General features: G+C 37.8%; 1 protein-coding gene across 1 annotated transcript in view; it reads left to right on the top strand.

Moving 5' to 3' along the window:
* Nucleotides 1-23,006, top strand: part of LOC126183642 (endosome/lysosome-associated apoptosis and autophagy regulator family member 2-like) — a 244,048-nt gene extending 221,042 nt beyond the window's left edge. The window contains exons 15-17 of the mRNA XM_049925783.1: nucleotides 10,075-10,338; nucleotides 18,385-18,475; nucleotides 22,362-23,006. Coding sequence (XP_049781740.1) covers nucleotides 10,075-10,338; nucleotides 18,385-18,429 — 309 coding nt within the window. The 3' untranslated portion in view covers nucleotides 18,430-18,475; nucleotides 22,362-23,006. The remainder of the gene's footprint in view (nucleotides 1-10,074; nucleotides 10,339-18,384; nucleotides 18,476-22,361) is intronic.
* The last annotated feature ends 688 nt before the right edge of the window (nucleotides 23,007-23,694 follow it).

The following is a 23,694-nucleotide window of genomic DNA, read 5'->3' as shown; positions in this document are numbered from 1 at the left end:
TAGTTTTCAGTTTCAATAATGTCTGTCACTATTCTTTAATACAGGCTTTAGAGTACCTAGTGTTATCTTCACTACTTGTTTATGCAAGTGGAATACATTTCAATTTTGTTAAGAAAATGACATAGGAACATGTTTGCACAGAGAATGGTATCTTAAAAATTGTAGGAAAAAGAATGAGATTAATTTTTTCATATTCAAAACTGTGATGACTCTGCTACAAAATCTTGAAGTAATAGTCCTGAACTGCTCTATTCATTCCACATATAATAGAGAGTTTTTTCAGAATTTCAAAGATCTGAAAGACATTTTGAAACTCTTTGAGAAAGGGTATGCAATAGGAAAGCATTTTATTGAGAAAAAATTATTTTTGTCTATTTACACACAGGTCTTATGATTTGACTCCTGTACACTAGCAACAAGTAATACTGTCATCTTTTGTGGTATTTCTAGTAGAAGATCTTGTTGTATTCATAGTAAATGAAACCAACTGATTTTATTTATAAATGAAAGCAAATATCAAAGAACGTGTGAATTTTCAGTTGTTGCATTGGAAAAACAGAATTTGACAAATCTTACTGTACCTCATTGGTGTTTGTCTTCTGATGGCTCATGCTACAAGCTAGCAATAATTGGTCAAGAGATGTACTTTTCAGTTCTCCAGTTTTCAATGATGTTATGTTCCAGTAGTGTTTTGTGTTCTTTATAAAAATTTTCCACTTCAGTGATAACTCTGCTAATAGCAGAGGAGAACATTATTCAACATAACACTCCAGTAAAGTTTGTCATACATCCAGCAGTGTAATTTAGGTTATATCCACATTAAAAACTTTCTAGTGAAAAAGTTACTGTATGTGAAAGGATGTTATCCTCTAAACTATTTATGACTGAAGTATATTTTGATGCCAACAACTGGTATTCAAGCCCAGACATGCTACTGTGGCCTCACAACCATGGAACCACACACAATGTGGTTTGTAAAAACAGGAGGAATGTGTCAAAACAACATGAGAAGCTTAAGTGAGGGAAATATCAGTTTACATCAGTGGATATGCTGCTTGTCAGTCAAGTTGTGCAACATGAGAGAAACATGAGATAGCAATCGGTAGATGTGATGTACATGTACAGACCAACAGATGATTACAGTTTCAGGAAAATGGATGATTTACTCAAGAGAAACAGTGTCACAAATTGAGCAAGTCAATAATAATGTCTTATCCACATCTAGTTCTTATGCCAGCAGTTGTTCAGCTTTCCATTGACTGATAGAGTTGGTGGCTGTCCTCCTGAGGGCTATCATGGCAAATTCTGTCTGACTGGTGTGTTAGATTGTAGCAAACTGAGCTGGTTGGTGGGCCCTACACATAATTTTCCAAAAATTCTTGATTCAGGAGAGATCTGGCAACCTTTCTGACCAAGATGGGATTTGGCAAGCATGAAGACAAGCAGTAGGAACTCTCATCATACGTGGATGTGCATTATCTTGATGACGTGTAAACCCGGACTGGCTTGCCATGCAGGACAAGAAAAGGGGGTGTAGAATACCATTGGAATACCATTGTACCATAAGGGTGACATGGATGACAACCAAGGGAGTCTTGCTATGAAAATAAATGGTGCCCCAGATCATCACTCCTAGTTGTCGGTCGGTGTGGTGGGTGACAGTCAGGTTAGCATCCCACTGCTGCTTGGGGAGTTTCCAGACATATCTGCACTGGTCATAGGGATTCAATTCGAAGCAGTACTCATCACTGAAGACAATTCTACTGTAGTCAATGAGATTACAGGCTGAAGATGTGTCTGGAGATGCCTTGGATAGCAGTGGGATACTAGCCTGACTGTTGCCCCCGATACGAGCCTGACAGCCAGGAGTGATGATCTGGGGTGACATTTCTTTTCATAGCAGGACTCTTTTGGTTATCATCCACAGCATCCTCACAGCACAACAATATATCAGTGATATTCTACACTCCGTTTTCTTGCCCTTCATGGCAAGCCACCTGAGCTTACATTTCAGCAAGATAATGCCCTCTAGCACATGACAACAATTCTTACTGCTTGTCTTCATTCTTGCTACACCCTACCTTGGTCAGCATGGTTGACAGATCTCTAGCCCCCACACCCCTACCCTAACTGAGAACATTTGGAGCATTATGGGCAGGCCTGTCCAATGAGCTTGTGATCTTGATGAAATAGTGAACTGATTGAACATAATTTGGCATGATATCCCTCAGAAGAACATCCAGCAACTCCATCAATCAGTGCCAAGCTGAATAAGTGCTTGCATAAGAGCCAGAGGTAGACAAACCCATTAGTGCTTACGGACTTAACTGGATCAATGGATCAGACTGAGAAATGGTACAGAAAGTTCATTTTTCACAACTTGAGCCTGTTGTTTAATTTCTCATAATCTCCACTGGGCGATAAGTAGTAATAATCTTTCATCTTTCTCTGGTAAGAGAAACTGTAGAAAGGCATTCTACAGAACAGCTACAAGCTGACATAAGAAGATGCTCTGAGAATCTGATATTATTTAGTGGTATATATTTTCCAAATGTTTTTGTAAAGAAAACTTCAATACAAGGTTGCTGATGCATAGGTGTTCAGTTCACTTGAAACAGGGAGTATGTGAGGAAGGTAGATATCAATATAGGAGAGGAAACTCACTATGCACATCAAAAAAGTTTTGCATCACCTCAGGTCCAAGAGTTCCGGAACCTGTACAGAAAACTGGAATAGAGATCAACATAAACATCATTTCTGCCCTTTTTATTGCTCATGAAAACCACACATTGCATGTTGTACCATCATACAGTGAGATCTTCAGAGATGGTGGTCCAGATTGCTGTACACACTGGTACCTCTAACACCCAGTAGCATCTTCTCTTGCATTGATGCATGTCTGTTTTCATCATGGCATACTATCCACAAGTTCATCAAGACACTGTTGGTCCAGATTGTCCCACTCCTCAATGGTGATTCAGTGTAGATCCCTCAGAGTGGTTGGTGGGTCACGTCATCCATAAACAGCCCTTTTCAATCTATTCCAGGCCTGTTCGATAGGGTTCATGTCTCGAGAACATGCTGGCCACTCTATTTGAGTGATGGCGTTATCCTGAAGGAAGTCATTCACAAGATGTGCACAATGGGGGTGCGAATTGTGGTCTATGAATACTATTGCCTCGCCAATATGCTGCTGATATGGTTCCTCTATTGGTTGGAGGATGGCATTCACGTATCATACAGCCATTACGGCGCCTTCTATGACCACCATTGGCATACATCGGCTCCATGTAATGCCCCCCCAAAACAGCAGGGAACCTCCACCTTGCTGCACTCACTGGACAGTGTGTCTCACGTGTTCAACCTGACTGGGTTGCCTCCAAACATGTCTCTGATGATTGTCTGGTTGAAGGCATATGCGACACTCATCGGTGAAGAGAACTAGACGCCAATCCTGAGCGGTCCATTCAGCATGTTGTTGGGCCTATCTGTACCGCGCTGCATGGTGTCATGGTTGCAAAGGTGGACCTCGCCATGGATGTCGGGAGTGAGGTTGTGCATCCTGCAGCCTATTGAGCACAGTTTGAGTCATAACACGACGTCCTGTGGCTACTCAAAAAGCATTATTCAACATGGTGGCGTTGCTGTCAGGGTTCTTCCGAGCCATTATCCATAGGTAGAGGTCAACCACTGCCCTTGGGTGGCCTGAGCGAGGCATTTCCTGTCTCTATGTTTCTCCTCCATGTCCAAACATCACTTTGGTTCACTCCGAGATGCCTGGACACTTCCCTTGTGGAGAGCCTTTCCTGGCACAAAGTAACAATGCCGACACAATTGAACCATGGTACTGACCGTCTAGGCATGGTTGAACTACAGACAACATGAGCTGTGTACCTCCTTCTGGGTGGAATGACTGGAACTGATCGCTGTCGGACCCCCTCCATCTAATAGGTGTTGCTCATGCATAGTTGTTTACATCCTTGGGAAGGTTTAGTGACATCTCTGAACAGTGAAAGGAACTGTGTCTGTGATACAGCCAACATCTATCTTCAGGAGTTCTGGGAACTGGTGTGATGCAAAACCTTTTTTGATGTGTGTATAATATTTTGTACCCTGTTACATGACTTACCAACGAAACAAAAATTTCTGATCTTCACCAACTGTAAAGAGAAAATTACTCATGTGATCCATCTTAAAATATTATTTAAGAAAAAGCAAGAATATACTTGAAAACAAACTAAATGCTGTTGGGCTTCTAAATTTGTCAAACTGACATGAAGCATCTAACCATAAAAAGATGGAAAAGACATGTAGTGAACATGAACAGTATTTGCTTTTTCACACTCTCACTCCAGATAAAGTAGTACACTGATGTTTCAGGAAGGAAGATTGGGTTTATTGTCCTTTCAGCATCAAGGTCTTTTGAGATGGAGCACAAGCTCAGATTGTGTCAATGATGGGTAAGGAAATTGGCTGTGCCCTTTCAAAGGAATCATCTTGGCATTTGTCAGCAGCAATTTAGGGAAATCACAGAAAAACCTAAATCTGGATGGCCAGACACAGGTTTGAGCTGTAATCCTCCCGAAACTGAGCCCAGTGTGCTAACCACTGTGCCACCTCACTCGGTGGATGTTTCAGGATACATAATATACATTTTGAGCATGAAAAAATGAAAAATTAGCATTCATTGTGCCAAATGAAGAAATGTATTCACAGTTACAAATATGGACAGGCGTCAGCTCTATAATGGAATGATGACAATGTGAAAACGTGTGCTGAACCAGGACACAGATCCAGATGTCCTGCTTATTGCAAGTGGTCACCTTACCGTTAGGCTATCCAAACATGGCACATAGCCATATCCAAACTTTAATATGTTGTCAACCATGTGTCCACATCCTGCACTCATGCATTCAAGATGTATATTGTTGTACAGGGAAGATGTTTTAATTGAAAGTTGCTTGCCCAGTGTTGGAAATACAATATTGTAATACTTGTGTTGTTCATAATTATGATACAATGTTCCTTTTGACATGCATATATGCCCAACAGAACATTGCACCATAATTCTGAATTACACAGGCACTGCAATATCACAGTTAAATAAAAACTGTAAGTAACTGTCTATTATAAATACAGAATTGTTTCTATTTCAATTGAAAGAATTCTCACACCTTAACTTTGTGGCTTTGGTACTATTTATTTTGTTTATGTCTATGAAAGTTGTTCATACTCTTCCAGTAACTTTTATGATGCACAAACATTTTAGCTTTGAAGATAATGTATAGGTGAATTATTGTACTAGCAGAAAAAAGGAAATATTGAACATTCTGCATCATTTACATAATAAGTTATGCAGAAGTACAAAACATTAAACATTGTAGTCAGCAGTTCAGGAATAATCAGCACATGGCAAATCAGTCTGCTTGAGTAATTCAGTTGCAGACAGTTGTCTAACTAACAAGAGCTTAAAAAGTCCCTTGGTAAGCCTCTAAATTGGATGGAAAAAGCTGCAACTTGTCAGATTGTTTATGCAGCTTATGTATTACAGATAAATTACTGTTTGCACACCTATAATGAAGTGCTCAGTCTGTTGCAACATTAGGAACAAATTGTATGTGAAGCTATCAAACAGGTCTCATCTACAAAAATGAACCAAAAAATCTATTAATGTGAAACACAATGAACCTCAATCTGAGAAAGCAATATTACAAAGAGTTGGTGTACTTTGGTCAACATGCTGTGTAGCAGTATTCTTTGCACTAAAACACCACTCTAAAGTATGCTGTGATATGTTACTTTGTGTCTCTCAAAGGCAACATAGCTAACAGTGTAATTCACACTCTAGTTAACAGTAGCCTATAAGAAATGATCCAAGAATATTGTCATAGCTTTTGTCAAATTCAGTAATTTCTCAAACTGGTATAGTGAGAAATAAATGCAGAACAGCAGGTTTATGAGTAAGGAGCAAGGAAAGAATGAATGGAAAGCAACACTTCACTTTTGTCATATTTTAACATAGCCTACTAAAATCATATAGACAACTGGCACTAAATAATTTTTTCTTAGTGAAATGAATTAACATGTTGCAGTTTTGCTATTACAGTAACCAGATTTGTGGAGAACCTTAAAAGTCAAATATTACAGCCCGAATAATTTTTACAATTTATTTAGTATGACTTGGTGATGCGAAAATTTGTGTAACTAGAGTCATTACCACAAGTAATCCAGAAATATTATACACAGAGCAAGGTGGGCCACTCATTTAACACAATACTTGACAGTGGTCTGTAGGTTAGGCATTAATTGCAGGTAGGTGTATTAGACGATAAAGATTAGCACTCAAGACAGTGCTTTCTGCAGCAGTGAAATTTTCCTCATTTTTACATAATTCAAAACAATGTTACATCAATATGTGGAATGGAATATTAATTTCCTGCTCTTGTTATAAGAAACTATGAACTATTAGATTTCATTTACTACCATAACATCTTAAATAATTCTTCATATCTTGCCTGCTGGGAGTGTAATAGGTTAGTTTTTATCATGGCCTGTGCTGTTATCATTTATTGTGTCTGGGAAGAAAGGGATAGAGAGAGAGAGAGAGAGAGAGAGAGAGAGAGAGAGAGAGAGAGAGAGAGAAAATGTGTGTATTCAAAGACACTGGTATCTAATAACATTTAATAATTATGTTTTAATATTTGTGTCATATGAGGTCAAATATAAATTGTACCTTGACATTCATTCTTTCATTCAGACAACATGCTCTGTAAACCCCATCAAGAAGGAGAGGCCTCAGTGATATGGAATGAGGCAAGCTATGCTATGACTAGTGCCAATATAAGGGGCAGTCAAATATGACTAGTGCTAATATAAGGGATGGGTAAATGAAAACCAAACACCCATCACAATGGGCTCATGGAATGGTTCCATTCAAAATTAATCACCACACAAGTTAAGACATTTATCCCACTGGGAGATAAAATGTTCAATTCCTGTTTCATAGAATGCAGTCGGCTGCTGATGGATCCACAACTGCACTCACTCTTGCAATTCCTCATCCAATTGAAACTGACAGCCAAGTGTGGCTTTCTTCAGGTCCCCAAAGACATGGAAATTACACAGTGAAAGAGCTGGGCTGTACGGAGGTGCTGCAATGCTTCCCAACCCAATCACTGAAGCATAGTCTTCATCCAGTTGGCAGAGTGTTGGTGGGCATCATCCTGCATCAGAATGATTCTGTGTGACAGCATTCTAATAGCCTGAGGACAACTAGCCAAGCCAACAGTTCACACAAGTTCCGGTAAGGTCACAATGACCTTCTTCTTCAACTGAAGGGTCTCACTGCTCGTCCAGTTTCTCAAGCGTGGACCCACAACAGTGTCCAGTGCTATGAAGATACTTTCCAGAAATGACAATATACCATAAAGGCAAAACACTCAGTAAAGCTGTTGTAGCCGGCCGGGGTGGCTGAGTGGTTCTAGGCGCTACAGTCTGGAGCCGCACAACCTCTACGGTCGCAGGTTCGAATCCTGCTTTGGGCATGGATGTGCGTGATGTCCTTAGGTTAGTTAGGTTTAAGTAGTTCTAAGTTCTAGGGGACAGATGACCTCAGATGTTAAGTCCCATAGTGCTCAGAGCCATTTGAAAGCTGTTGTACAGAATCGTCCTGTTTCACAATAATTCCTGCCCACACACTGCCAATTGAACAAAGGTTAGACTTCAGTACTTTGCTTGGGAAACACTGCAGCATCCTATGTACAGCCCATATCTTTCACCACGAGATTTTCATATATTTGGTAACTTTAATAAATACATGTGTTGAAGTCAGTTTCAGTTGGACAAGGAAGTGCAAGAGTGGGTATTTTTGTGGACCTGCCAGTGGTCAACTGCATTCTATGAGACAAAAAATGATTTGCCTTCCTGTGGAATAAATGTATTAACACCTGTGGTTATACTTTTGAATGGAACCATTCCATAGTCCCAGTGTGGCAGATGTTAAGCTTTCATTTCACTGCCCCTCATGTACTCACACTGATACCTTTGGGAATTTCATCTAGATTACTTTATATATGTCTAAAAACAAAGATGATGTAACTTACCAAACAAAAGCATTGGTATGTTGATAGACACACAAACAAACACAAACACACAGACAAATGTCTGCTTGTGTCTTTATATGTGCGGATGGATATATGTGTGTGTGCGAGTGTATACCTGTCCTTTTTTCCCCCCTAAGGTAAGTCTTTCTGCTCCCGGGATTGGAATGACTCCTTATCCTCTCCCTTAAAACCCACATCCTTTTGCTTTTCCCTCTCCTTCCCTCTTTCCTGATGAAGCAACCGTGGGTTGCAAAAGCTTGAATTTTGTGTGTGTGTTTGTGTTTATTTGTGTGTCTATCAACATACCAACGCTTTCATTTGGTAAGTTACATCATCTTTGTTTTTAGATATATTTTTCCCACGAGGAATGTTTCCCTCTATTATATTTACTTTATATATGGTTATCCATACATATATTAGGAGAAAATCAACTTGTGTGGTGAAAAAAAGATACTTATCCTTCTCTTAAAATACTCAGCTGCTGTTTTTATCTTATAGTTTAAATAAAGAATTTATGTACCTGTACAGTAATACTATCATCTGTATAAATACTGGCCAAGTCAAGAGCTGTTTAATACATTCATTATAGTTAAGCATATTTTCATCCACAGTTCAAAATATTCTGATGTATTATAAAAAGAGAGGCTGGTAACCTATTATTTTATCTTGTTTGTGAATATGTGAGGATTTTGCAGTTTACTGCCTGATGTCTGCTTGTTATTGAATTTTGTACAATAATATGAAATTCTTATGTATCGATCAATGATTTGAATTTAACATTATCTGCTTCACTGCTGCTGTCATTAGGGAGATGAATATCATTTGCCTTACTGACTTTATTCAGTTCATATCCAGAATGCTCTGAATCGGCTTTGCTTTGTTCTTGGAATTTTGAATTTTTTGTGTATAGTATATAATTTTTCCCTTTTGATGACAGAATGAAGTAGTTTGTATTACTGCTTATAATGCTTAAAGGGTTAAGTCTTGGTTAGAGATAGTCCTTTGCATTAAGTTATGCTCTCTCTTCCTGGTGCAAAATATTGTGAACCCAGATGTTGGCCACCCTTACTCTCAGCTTCCACAGTAATTGAATCCGACACAGTGCAAAGGAAAACCAGATTCATAGAGGTGAAGATTGGTTTCACTCATTTCACTGATCGACAGCCAAACATGTGGCCAGTACTTCTATGGGTGACTGTCTAGGTATGCTGTGCACTGTTGACAATTTTGCCTTTGCTTTTATGGCAGAGGGGACAGGAGGGTTGGTGGCCAAAAAGTCCCCGGTCAACAGTCTTTTCACCAATGTCCTGGATTCAGTTCCAACCATCACCACAGTGTCTCATGAAGTGAGGACATCTGACACTGTTGATGGTGATATGTTCATTGGATGGGAACGTTAAGCTTGGTAGCTCCTTGGTGCTCTTCAAGAGGAGAAGGGTATATGCCAGCACCATGCTTCACCCTCTTCCTTCTCTCCCCATCTCCAGCACAAACATGACACTACACTATAGTACACTCCACTACACACACACACACACTCACACACACACACACACACACACACACCACAGACACACACTCACACACACACACACACACACACACACACAGAGAGAGAGAGAGAGAGAGAGAGAGAGAGAGAGAGAGAGAGAGAGAGAGAGAGAGAGACAAAGTAGAATATATTTAACAAGACGGCACATTGATTGAACATGCAGCACATATTTGGTAAGAAACAAGTGGAAATTCTATCAATTGATAGTTGTTTTAAGATCTTCATTGTTTCACTAAAACATTTCATGTGAATGAAAGATTCCTCTAACATGTCAAAACAGAGGCAGTGAATCATCTATAATGACCAAAATATAGATATAATATAAAATGTAGAAGAAAAAAAGACTAGTAATAGATTCAACTAACTCAATTTATACACCGTGCACAAATATAAATTTTGTTCTGTCTTTATTTGTTACAGGTTGTGATTGCAGTAACTATAGCTCTGGCTTTGTTTCTATGTGGTCTTATGATTTACTTCTGGAAGAAGACACAGAATCTGGAATATAAGTATATGAAGCTAAAACAGTCATCAGGTGGCAGAGATGGTGACGGAGACAATGAACTTGCCCCAGCAGAAAGCTGTGCACTGGATGATGGTGAAGAGGAAGAAATACAGTTCACACAACCTCGAAGTCTTGGAATACTAAATCGTATTAGGAGCATGAAAATGATAGGTGGCATGGTAAGTTGTCTGACACACCCAGTTTCTCAAAATTAACTATCTGCGTAACTGCTATAATGACAGTAAATATTAATAACACTGTGAGATTAAAATCAATGATAATAGCACAATTTATGGAAATATGTGACTGCCAGCATGAGATTGATATCAGCACAGCTGAATGTTGACCATGTGTTTATATAAAGAGCTCTATGGCCAAATGTAGGAACTGACTGGATGGTTTCCCCTTTATACAACAGCTGCAGGTATGAGATGCTGCCTAGTGTTGGTAATACATCTGGACCAGGACAGGATGCTTTATCTGTTGCATCAGTGGCTGATTTTGGTGTCAAGGCTGGACATTCACAGATGTTAAGATGGATTTGATGGTCAGTGAGAGTGCCAACATTAGGGGACTGATAGAGCCTCTCAGGAAAATAGCCTGCAGATAAGGAATGAAGGCCAGAATGCTCTTGGCATGCTCACTCAAGACAGTCTCATCTGAGATATGGAGGTGACTCTGTTCATGGCTGTTGAACTCTTTGGGTGCAACTGACTGCAAATAGTTGCTCATGTCAGCACAGATGATGCTTTCTGTATGAGTTCTGAGGCCATCGTTGGTTCTTTTAGATGTTTGGCTGAATTGGCAAAGGCAACTAGCTTCACCCCCAAGGTGGAGGTGTGGCTTGCTATTTGCAGCAATATACCTAGAAACTGCCATGGTCTTTTGGTTTGGAGCAAGTGGAAGATATAAATTAGAGTCTCAGATAATTCTGTCTTGATTTCAGATGTGAATTTCTTGACCTTCACTATTAGGTGGAGAATTTTAGGGTCCCTGTCAGTAAACAGGGACACACTACACATAAGAAGTGGCTACTTGGATAGAAGAGTAGATGTGTTAAAGAAACTCCTCCTCAGGGTCAATGATGAATTGCTTGTCAAAAATCAATATAGATTAGACAACATTATTCTCAGAGAATAACTTTTGTCTTTGCAGATTAAAAAGAGAAAATGTTAACGTGAAATTAGTAACCTGCAGGTGCATCCATAGTAAGGTCCCAGATTTAGTATCACTTATTAAAGGTAATAATTTTACCTCAAAATATTAGGAAGGTGAATGTGGAAACAACCAGATGTAAATGTTAGTGAGACACCCATTTCATATTGGAATATATATACTGCAAGGAGGAGATAAACACCAATGAAGTGAATATTTACTGCTGTAACAAATTCGATAACACTTAGCGAGGTAATCACGGAATCCATATGTGAAATAATCAAGGTAAGGGTAACCATAAAAAGTAAATTAAACATAGTTATTATCTGTGATTGAAACCAGGACCTCCAAGGCCAAAGTTCTACCCACTAGACCATCATGGTCACTATTAATTACATTTTCATTCAAAAAGAAAAGAAACCACTCACCTAACTCAAACCAAACAGATGCAGAAAATTGTGGTAATCACTTTCTTTTGCTTGTCAGTGACATGGTAATTTCTGTCAGTCCTTCATAGTGAGCTGGACTCACATTACTCTTGCATTCATATCACAGCATTCATTTGATTTTGTCAGTTGCTATTTACTAGCACACGTGAAAGGAAGAAAACAGACATAATTTCTCAACATGTGAATTTAGTTACACATTGCCTGATTTACAATTCAATACTTATCCTGTGAATACTCAGTCTCTATTTTAATCAATTAATAAGTTACACAATCAACTTTTACAACATTGATACACTTCTGTGAAACATTTCTCTAGAACTCCAATCCTGTTGTCACCTAGTTTTAGACTCCTTTTTATGGTTATACTGACATATTTCTTAATTTTCAAGTGATTTTAGCCAAGGCTTGTAGGGAAATTTTTAAAAACTGTGATTTCTATCTTCCCCACCAACATACAGTTAATTTAGCACTAGTTGCTCCCTTTTCAGCGGTTTCTGAAGGAGAAACCTGCCTCTAACTACCAACAACCATAGGAATGTACACAGACTCTGATGTCTGGCTACAAGACAAGTGTCAGTAATGGCAGTAATCTCAAACAAATAATGAGTCTTGAAATTGAGAATCATTCTCATCTCTTGTCACACTGCTCACCATTTTTGTGGATCTCACAACTTACCCACACAACTCACTACAGCAGTACATAACCACTCATATTAACAGCTCCTTTGTATTTGAAGGTAACCTGGAGTATTACATTGTTCAGAAATGCATTACAGTGATTGCAATAGCACTTGAGAAGTAAAGGCTAAAATTGGTCAGTCATGTAAAATGCAAGAAATAAAAATACTAGCAAATCAAGCAGTAACAGCCAAGATGGGACCATGTCTCTAACCTTCAGCATTATTTATTTTGATATAATTTTGCCAAGTAAGTTTCTTGTTTCAGTTTATTACTTTTACTCAATAAATGTCTTCAGACTCTTCTTCATGAAGTTTGCTTGTCTAGTGGTGAGTTCTTCCAGGAGATAGGAGCGATCTTCTTTTTAGGACTCAGTAAACTATATAGGAGACATAATGTCATAATTTTCATTGCTAACAGATTGGGCTTCAGTTGATCTCAAAGCAAAACCAAATTATATTTTCTGCAAGTCATGACAGTCCTTCCTTTTGCTTCTCTTTTTCCAAAAGTTAGCATAATTATTCTCTCCCATTTGGCTTCAGGAGATGGTAGTATGGTGCAGCATCTACCATTGGCATTTTTATGTGTTTCTCTATCATCAACACTTTTGGACGGTACGTGGTTCACAAATACTTTGACTGATAATCTCCTCAAACTGTGAAGATACATGGTGGAGAAGAAAGTGAATGCATAGTTACTACTTCTTTGCGGCTAAGATATACAAACAAATCAGACACACATCCATGGGCACCCTCTGCCATCCTGTTTTCAGATCATCTAGAGGAAACCTTCCTACCCTCATAAACTCCCTAGCCCCTTGTACGGTTCAGGTTTGTTTATGACATCTTCACAATCTGTACCCAGGGCCAAGCTACACAAGCCACTATTTCCTCATTCCTCCACAACCTCAACACCTTCGCTCCCATCTGCCTCACCTTGTATGCCTCAGTCCAGCATGCTACCTTCTTGGATGTTAACATCCACCTATCTGGTGACTCATTTAAACCTCTGTTCATACCTAGTGCACTAACAATCAACAGTAACTGCATTTTGATACCTGCCATCCACCCATTTGTGCTCTGCAAACCACTGTAAAGTGCACTCAGAAAATATGTCCTGCTGTACCAGTTTCAGAGTTTTTCCCATTCCATTCACATATGGAGCATGGGAAGAATGATTTTTTAATCACCTCCATGCATGCTGTAATTAATGTAATCTCATCCTCATGGGGTCAATACATAGGGCTTATAGTATATTCCTTGAATCATCATTTAAAGCTGGTTCTTGAAACTTTGTAAGTAGAATTTCACAGGATAGTTTATGTCTATCTTCAAGAGTCTGCCAATTCACTTTCTTCAGCATCTCTGTGACACTCTTCCATGGATCATACAAACCTGTGGCCATTTGTGCTGCCCTTCTCAGTATACTTTCAATATTCCCTTTTAGTCATATTTGGTATGGGTCTCACATACTTGATCAATATTCTAGGGTAGGTTAGGTACACAAGTGGTTTGTAAGCATTCTCCTTTGTAGACTGATTTCATTTCCTCATTACTCTACCAATTAACCAAAGTCTATGACTTGCTGTATCCACATCTGAGCCTATGTGATTATTCCACTTTATATCTTTACAAAATGTTACAACAGGGGATTTCTATGAGTTCATCAAATCCATCTGTAACTCACTGATATTATAGTCATAGGATACTACTTTTTTTATTTCTTTTACAACGTATAATTTTACATTTGTGGACATTTAAAGCACGTTGCCAATCTTTGCTCCACTTTAAAATCTTATCAAAATTTGACTAAATATTTATGCAGCTTCTTTCAGGGAGTACTTCATTATAGATAACTGCATCATCTGCAGAAAGTCTGAGGTTACTATTAATATTATCTGCAAGGGTTCAAACACACTTCCGTGATGCCCACTCAACATTATTTCTACATCTGTCGATGACTCTCAATCTGAGATAACTTGCTGTGTCATCCCTACCAAAAATTTCCAATACAGTCACAAATTTTGCTTGATATACTATATGATTATACTTTTGATAATTGGTATAGATGTAGTACTGATTCAAGTGCTTTCAGGAAATCAAGAAATAGTGCAGCTATCTGACTGCCTATCTGACTGCGAGTTGGGTGTCACATGATTGATGTTTTCAGAATCCATGCTGACTGGCATGGAGGAGGTCATTCTGCTTGAGATATATCATTATTTTTGAGCTCAGAATATGTTGTAATCTATAACAAATTGATATCATGGACATTGGATGGTAGTTTTGTGGATCACTTCTACCATCCCTAATGTAAATGGGTGTGACCTGTGCTTTCTTCCAACATCTGGGCACAGTTTTTTGTTTGAGGGGCCAGCTGCAAGTTCTGTATAGATTCTGATAGGACTTCCCATGGGCTATGCATCTGCAACTATTCTTTTAAACATGAGCCATAGTTCCACCATATGCTCCTATCCTGGGCTAAAATTTTCAAATTATTTATTGAGATATGAGGCTCCCACTTTGTTTATCTAGTTTACTGCACATATATATCCTTCTGTCTGTTTTATTGTCCTTTGTATTTTGTTACTCATTGTTGCCACAGCTGTGTCATGGTCACTGATACCAGTTTCAATGTGAAAATCCTCAGAGAGTTCACGTCTGTTTATTGTCATTGGATCTATTATATTTCCTATCATGAGTGTGGTTCTGAACCAACTGTTCTAGGTTGTTTTCAGTGAAGGCATTTAGTAATGTTTTGCAGGATGTCTTTTGGCCCATCACTACTAAAACTGTAATTTTCCAAATTGATCATTTTGTGACATAAGTCTCCACTGATGATCACAGCATTATTGGGGAATTTATGTACAAGCAAACTGATGGTTTCTCTAAAGTTTGGTTTGCATCAGGAGGTGAGTCTGGTGGCTGATAGAAGCATCCAATTACAATTTTCGTCCTCTCGTGGTACTAGCTGTTTCCTAAACAATTCTTTCCACACAAAAAGTCTATCCTACATAGTCTGGCCAGCTGTAGATGGTGCATCTGCAGTAATGAGCACTCCATTTACTGCTATGCTGAAGGTCTTACTAAGGCCTTTGGAGACAGGCATTATTCCTTAAATATAGACCATAAATGGACTTACTTTCGCCGGCCAGGTGGTCAAGCGATTCTAGGCACTACAGTCTGGAACCGTGTGACCGCTACGGTCGCAGGTTTGAATCCTGCCTCGGGCATGGATGTGTGTGATGTCCTTAGGTTAGTTCAGTTTAAGTAGTTCTAAGTTCTATGGGACTGATGACCTCAGAAGTTAAGTCCCATAGTGCTCAGAGCCATTTGAACCATTTTTTGAACTTACTTTCTATGTTGACACATGACTCTAATCCTCCAACCAAACCAGGGACCAGATGCCAAAGAGCACCCCACTCATCACCCAGTACCATTCCAGACTGTAAAAACTTGATCATATCCTCTGCCAGGGCTTTGTTGTATAGATGGGAATTTTCGTCTACCCCATAATCCACATGGCTTCAATTTCCACTAACCCATACCTCATATCCACCTCCATCGCAATTCCATGACCCTAACTGCCTACAGGAAAATTAAAGAGACCTTTGGAGATAAGAGAACCACTTGTATGAACATCAAGGGCTCAGATGGAAACCCAGTTCTAAGCAAAGAAGGGAAAGCAGAAAGGTGGAAGGAGTATATAGAGGGTCTATACAAGGGCGATGCACTTGAGGACAATATTATGGAAATGGAAGAGGATGTAGATGAAGATGAAATGGGAGATACAATACTGCGTGAAGAGTTTGACAGAGCACTGAAAGACCTGAGTTGAAACAAGGCCCCCGGAGTAGACAACATTCCATTGGAACTACTGACGGCCTTGGGAGAGCCAGTCCTGACAAAACTCTACCATCTGGTGAGCAAGATGTATGAAACAGGCGAAATACCCTCAGACTTCAAGAAGAATATATTAATTCCAATCCCAAAGAAAGCAGGTGTTGACAGATGTGAAAATTACCGAACAATCAGTTTAATAAGCCACAGCTGCAAAGTACTGACACAAATTCTTTACAGACGAATGGAAAAACTAGTAGAAGCCGACCTCGGGGAAGATCAGTTTGGATTCCGTAGACATACTGGAACACATGAGGCAATACTGACCTTACGACTTATCTTAGAAGAAAGATTAAGGAAAGGCAAACCTACGTTTCTAGCATTTGTAGACTTAGAGAAAGCTTTTGACAATGTTGACTAGAATACTCTCTTTCAAATTCTAAAGGTGGCAGGGGTAAAATACAGGGAGCGAAAGGCTATTTACAATTTGTACAGAAACCAGATGGCAGTTATAAGAGTCGAGGGGCATGAAAAGGAAGCAGTGGTTGGGAAGGGAGTGAGACAGGGTTGTAGCCTATCCCCGATGTTATTCAATCTGTATATTGAGCAAGCAGTGAAGGAAACAAAAGAAAAATTTGGAGTAGGAATTAATATTCCATGGAGAAGAAATAAAAACTTTGAGGTTCGCCGATGACATTGTAATTCTGTCAGAGACAGCAAAGGACTTGGAAGAGCAGTTGAACGGAATGGATGGTGTCTTGAAGGGAGGATATAAGATGAACATCAACAAAAGCAAAACGAGGATAATGGAATGTAGTCGAATTAAGTCAGGTGATGTTGAGGGTATTAGATTAGGAAATGAGACACTTAAAGTAGTAAAGGAGTTTTGCTATTTGGGGAGCAAAATAACTGATTATGGTCGAAGTAGAGAGGATATAAAATGTAGACTGGCAATGGCAAGGAAAGCGTTTCTGAGGAAGAGAAATTTGTTAACATCGAGTATAGATTTAAGTGTCAGGAAGTCATTTCTGAAAGTATTTGTATGGAGTGTAGCCATGTATGGAAGTGAAACATGGACGGTAAATAGTTTGGACAAGAAGAGAATAGAAGCTTTTGAAATGTGGTGCTACAGAAGAATGCTGAAGATTAGATGGGTAGATCTCGTAACTAATGAGGAGGTATTGAATAGGATTGGGGAGAAGAGACGTTTGTGGCACAACTTGACCAGAAGAAGGGATCGGTTGGTAGGACATGTTCTGAGGCATCAAGGGATCACTAATTTAGTATTGGAGGGCAGCGTGGAGGGTAAAAATTGTAGGGGGAGACCAAGAGATGAATACACTAAGCAGATTCAGAAGGATGTAGGTTGCAGTAGGTACTGGGAGATGAAGAAGCTTGCACAGGATAGAGTAGCATGGAGAGCTGCATCAAACCAGTCTCAGGACTGAAGACCACAACAACAACAACAACTTCATTCATCCTTTACTCACACCCAACCCCACTCAGTCTGCCATATCCCTCATTCTGTTCCCCCCCCCCCCCCCTCCCACTCCCCCATCCAAATCCACTCCTCCATGTCACTATGGATTGTGCACAACTCCATTTGCATGTGGTCAAAATGAGCTCAGTGATGCTACATTTGTTCAGCCTTTCCAAACCTCCCCTCTTGCTCTCTGTCTTCCTTCTCCCATTACGCACTCCACCTGACACATGGCCTCACCTTAGTTAAGATACAGCACTGGCACAGTGTAATCATTTGGGACAATGTAGTCCTGCAAGTGTGTATATGTGCATGTGTGAGTGCATGTGTGTGTGTGTGTGTGTGTGTGTGTGTGTGTGTGTGTGTGTGTGTGTGGATATATGTGTGTGTGTGTGGGTGTGCATGTGAGAGCGTGCACACACATGTGTGTACACTACAGTTCTGAAGTGATTCCACTATTTGATGAGTCATCACCATTACATCTTACATTATTTGTGTGACATTTTTTATTTATTCCGATCTATTATTTTTAAATAAATGTGATTAAGCTTCCCATCTTCATTATTGTTTCTGTTGTGCTGTTGCGATGTAGTGTTAAGTGATATAATTTAATTCTTCTTCCAGGGCGAATCTGGCAAATCATTTGAGACCATTCAACTGACAAAGTAAAGAAACCTCTAAAATATCTTTGGAACTGATCAACTAAGGGACCACAGTAAGTATAACAGAAATAGCATCATGCTCACTTTTGACAATGGTGAGGTCTGCTTTGCTTTATTCAGAAATGGATGACATGTACCATTGTTATCCTCTTATTTACTTGCACACTGTTTATACTAGGATCTATAGTTCATACAGACTACACTTATAAACATTTTAACACATTTAACAAACACAGGGTGACTTCTACTGTAACTGTCTACTAGTAACTAACTAAAGCCGTATCCCACTATCAGACCAAAATTTTTATCATGCTGTAACCTGGCCATAAAGACAATGATAATGAAGTAATCATATTACTGAATCAAGCAGTAATTTACTGATTTGATGTTTGTTTCATACAGCCTTTGTGGAGTTTTAATTTTAATGGCCCACAGTGTATTAATTTTGCAATTTAATTTTGTAGTTTATTTGCATGAAACATGCAATTACTTGCATAGCAAATAGTAGTACAATAGATACAACAGTATACCATCTAAATTTATTTTATAATAGATACTAAAGTATAAATTATTTTACATAATAATACACTAGATTTCAGTTTCTGTGGTGGGATATAGTAGCACTGCTTAATGAGCCATGATTTTACATATTTTTTGAATTTTTCACTGGTTAACGACTCGAGTTCCTAAGATAGTGCATTAAAAACTTTTCTCCTTTAATGTATAGACTGTTTGAAGTTTTTTCTGTCTCGTGTTTACCATATGATAATTTTGTACTTGTCTAGTGTTATGTTCATGAATTTCTGCCTCACAAAATCTATATTTCTTATCTTCTACAGCTAATACTATTTTTTCAAAGATATACATAGAATAATATTGTGAGAAGGAAAGTTTCTACTCATCATATAGTGGAGATGCTGAGTCACAGACAGGCACAACAAAAAAAGTTTCTCAATTAAATCTTTCAGCCATCGGCCTTTGTCGATGTGTCTATTGTTGACGAAGGCCAATGGCTGATAGATTTAATTGAGAAAGTCTTTTTGTTGTGCCTATCTATGACTCAGCATCTCTGCTATATGGTGAGTAGCATCTTTCCTTCTCACAATATTGTTACAGTCCATCCTGGTTTTCCCATTGTTTGATATACATAGAATAGATAGTCATTTGATATAAATAGAACAGATAGTCATAATTTTAAAATCTATAAACAATCCTTTGCATGATGTTCTACCATCGTTTTTGCCTAATATTTTCAAAGCTCTTTTCTGCAGTTTAAATACTCCGTCTACATGAGTTTTGGAAGCTCCACCATATAATACAGGATCATATGCAAGAAAGAGATGCCTTAAACTGAAACACATCATCCTCATTGTTTGGGTGTTGACATATGGAGCTATTCTTCTTGAAACATATAAGCTAGATGTTAGTCTTGCACACACATTGCCAATTTCTTGTTTCTATAATAGTTTGTTGTCTGTGTACATATCTAAGAATATGCACTCACTGCAGATTTTCCCTATAATTTTACAAATCACCAACATTGAAGGAAATTATATTTGTTTTTTGTAAGATGACTTTTAGATTGTCATTCTCAAACTTTGACTTTGCCCTATCTATAAAATTTTTTAGTTCTATGCTGAGATTAAGCATATCATTTCCCCCAGCAAAGCCCTGAAGTGTCATCTGCATACAGTGTAATGAAGGTATCATTTTTAAATGCATTTGGGAAGTCATTAGCATAGCATATAAAAAGGAAGGGACTAAATATCAATCTCTGAGGCACACTGAATTCAATATTCCTGATCCTTGATGTCTAAATTTTTAATGTTTCTCCCTTATTGTGTGTGACTGCAGTACACTGTTCTCTGTTTTTCAAGTAGGATGTATTAAGATGCAAAAGTTTTCCACTGAGACCATCTCTGACCAATTTTGACAGGAGAATCTCATGATCAACCCTATCAAAAGCATTTTGATATATCTATGAAAACTCCAGCTATCTGCATGCCTTCATTGTTTTTGTCAAGAACATTCAGCATAATCTGTAGTACTGCTGTCATGGTACTGCAACTACTCCTAAAATCATGTTGTAAAACTTCCAGGAGTTTGTGCTGATCATAATGCTCTAACATACATTTTACAATTATTTTTTTCAATTAACTTACTAAAAACAGAAGTTAAATCAAGTGGTCTGTAATTTTCTACTAGTTGTTTATCACCTATTTTGTAGAGAGGTTTAACTATGGCTAATTTTAGTGTATCAGGAAACATTTCTCTTTTTAAGACACTATTTATTAGATGCATCAAAGGATATGCTAGATTATGTTATCATTGTTTAAGTAAAGATGGAGAAATTCCATCTCAGACAGCAGATTCTTTTGTTTTTACATCCTCTGACAAACTACAAAAAATCTTTGAGTTCAACTTCAGGGAGTCAATTAGGTTCAGACTTGACCTCATCATGATTTCCAACATTTACTTTATCTCTAGTACAAAAGACAGATTCTACAGCCGGCCACGGTGGACAAGTGGTTCTAGGCGCTTCAGTCCGGAACCGCGCAGCTGCTACGGTCGCAGGTTCGAATCCTGCCTTGGGCATGGATGTGTGTGATGTCCTTAGGTTAGTTAGGTTTAAGTAGTTCTAAGTTCTAGGGGACTGATGACCTCAGATGTTAAGTCCCATAGTGCTCAGAGCCATTTGAACCATTTGAACAGATTCTACAATATCTATGAAGTTGTCATTCAAAATGTCACTTATCTCCTGAGGATTAGTGACAATATTGTTATTAAATATATGTATGTTGATGCTATTTTTTTATTTTATTTTGTTGACTTTTTCATTTACTATGGACCAGCAGGTATTTGAGATACAATCTGAGTTCCAGTTTTGTATTTTTTGGTTAATCTTTTCAGCCTTCAATCTTGTGACTTGCTTATGGAATATTACTTACGCTGTTTGTATTTATCCCTGTGATCTTTGTTTTTTGTCTCTGTTTGTATCATATATGTGTCTTCCATTTTTTTCTTCCAGTCCTCTAGTAAAATCATCAGATTCTAAGGGTCTTGACTGTAGTGCCTTATTCTTATTTATATTTATCTTTCTGATAGGAATAGTTCTATTTAGATGAAAAGTATTGTATCTAGGAAGGCATCCCATTTATTATTTAGTCTTTGGGCTGGTAATACTAAATGCCAAGTTCCATGACTAAGGCTCTCTCTCAGTTTGTCAATGTTGATAAAAAAGATTTCTTTTGTAATCATAAATTTTCTTTGGTTTAATACAAAGATTTCCCTTTATCACTAATAGTTGGCCTAGATGGTCAGAGATGAGACCATTTACAACAGCAGATGTAATAATATTCTCACAGATGGTGAAAACATTTGGTTTCTTGGGAATCTTGTAAATTGTTAACATTAATATCCTCTAATAATATATCATTTATATGTTTTTGCTTGGAAATGAATTTAAATAAAACTGTATCAAGAGAATTCAGAAATAATTCAAAATTTCCCTTTGGTGTTCTGTACAACACTATGATAAGTAACATTAATAAGTAATTCAAATGCCACAATTTTAATTGAATATGGACCAAATGTGAAACTAAAAATAATCTGAGCAAATGAACAGCCCATTGCGCATTTAGTAACCATTTACATTATTGTTGGGATCATTATTAGTTTTTTATTTCAAAAATATGGGAACATATTTAATATTTGTGCACCCTCAGATCACCTAAAAATTTAAATATTTATTATTTATGGTATTTTAATTGTAACAACAAGCAGTGTAATGTTTTTGGAATCCCATTTTACATCAATATTTTCATTGCCATGTTTCATTGTTGGACACTGATTTTGAGGTAATAATCAATGTGCTAAATGATCACTATAGAAGTTTTTCCCTCCTTCTAAAGTGGAAAGAGTGTGTGTTCTCTTTTTCAGGCTCCCTGTACATGTAAAGTTTGGAGCTCGTATGGTGGCAGGCTATGATGAACAAGCAAAGAGCTGCTGCAACACAGATAACATCATGGAACATATCCTTCCATAGCTACTAAGACAAAAGCTTACATTTTATAAGAATGTTGGAGGTCCCTCAAAAAATGACATAAATGAACTAAGAGGATTAAAATTATTGTACAACACAATTTGTGCAACAGAAATGTTATAGTATTTAATCATGGGAAGAGCTGTACCTTCTTTGTTTCACTTGTTAAAATATAAGATTTATGATATATATGTATTTCTTTTAATTAAATTTGCAAACTGTTTTCTACCAAAAATGGACCTCAAAGAGGAATGCTGTAATTTGTAACGGTGAATTGTTGTAATATCCAGATCAATTATCACTTGTCATGTGCATTGACAATGGAATATATAAAATTTATATTTGTATTCACGGTCAGTATAATATGATGACCCTCTTCAAAATAAGTAGCAAACATATCTTCTTTGTTTGCAACTGTCATATTAATCTACAAAAAGTGACCTATTTTTTAAAGGTTGTCTATTGGAAAACATCACAGAAATGTGTTACAGAGAAATGTACTGTTTTCGTCACTACAGTTGTTTTTTTTTAAATTAAATAAATGGCATATTAATCTACTGTGTTCACAAATCTGTCATGATGTGACTATCTGGTAGACTAATCATTACACTTCTTACAGACACATAATATTCAGGTAACAATAGCTCTGAGGATTTATCATTTTTACTACATCTATAGATGCAACATATTGTAATCAAATGTCATGAGATCCTAGAACTTTTTGCATTGTTGAATTGATAATTACACAGCAAAATATGTTGGCAGTTGACTTACTATCACAGATAACATGAATTTGTAACAAATGATGTCAAGCTGCAGCAGTCTGCTGTGCTATGACAGATGGTGTAATTAAGATTGCTTTTGACCCACTGTTTGTCTTGTGTGCCCACCTGTACTGTGAAGAGTTTTAAAACTAATTCATTTGAGATGACTGGCTACTAAAAGGCTAAGTCTTCAAACAGTGATGGGTGCTACCATACACACAATACTGAAAAAAACATTAAACATTTTTGCAGATAATTTAAACGAGAGAAAATATCAAGGAGCTTCAGTACAAAAATTAACAATAAAAATATTTGAAGCTGAAGACTGAAGGTCTCACAGAGAGCCATTTCAAGTTTGTTGAAATTCTTAAACATACATCACAGGAAATTTGTTCTTTATGCTGCAGGCTCAGTAGCACTGACATTGTTCAGCAGCATCAGATATCAATGGACAAAATAAGCCTAC

The sequence above is a fragment of the Schistocerca cancellata genome, chromosome 4 (assembly GCF_023864275.1).
Source record: "Schistocerca cancellata isolate TAMUIC-IGC-003103 chromosome 4, iqSchCanc2.1, whole genome shotgun sequence".
Taxonomy (NCBI): domain Eukaryota; kingdom Metazoa; phylum Arthropoda; class Insecta; order Orthoptera; family Acrididae; genus Schistocerca; species Schistocerca cancellata.
This window is presented reverse-complemented; position numbering and strand designations above follow the sequence as displayed.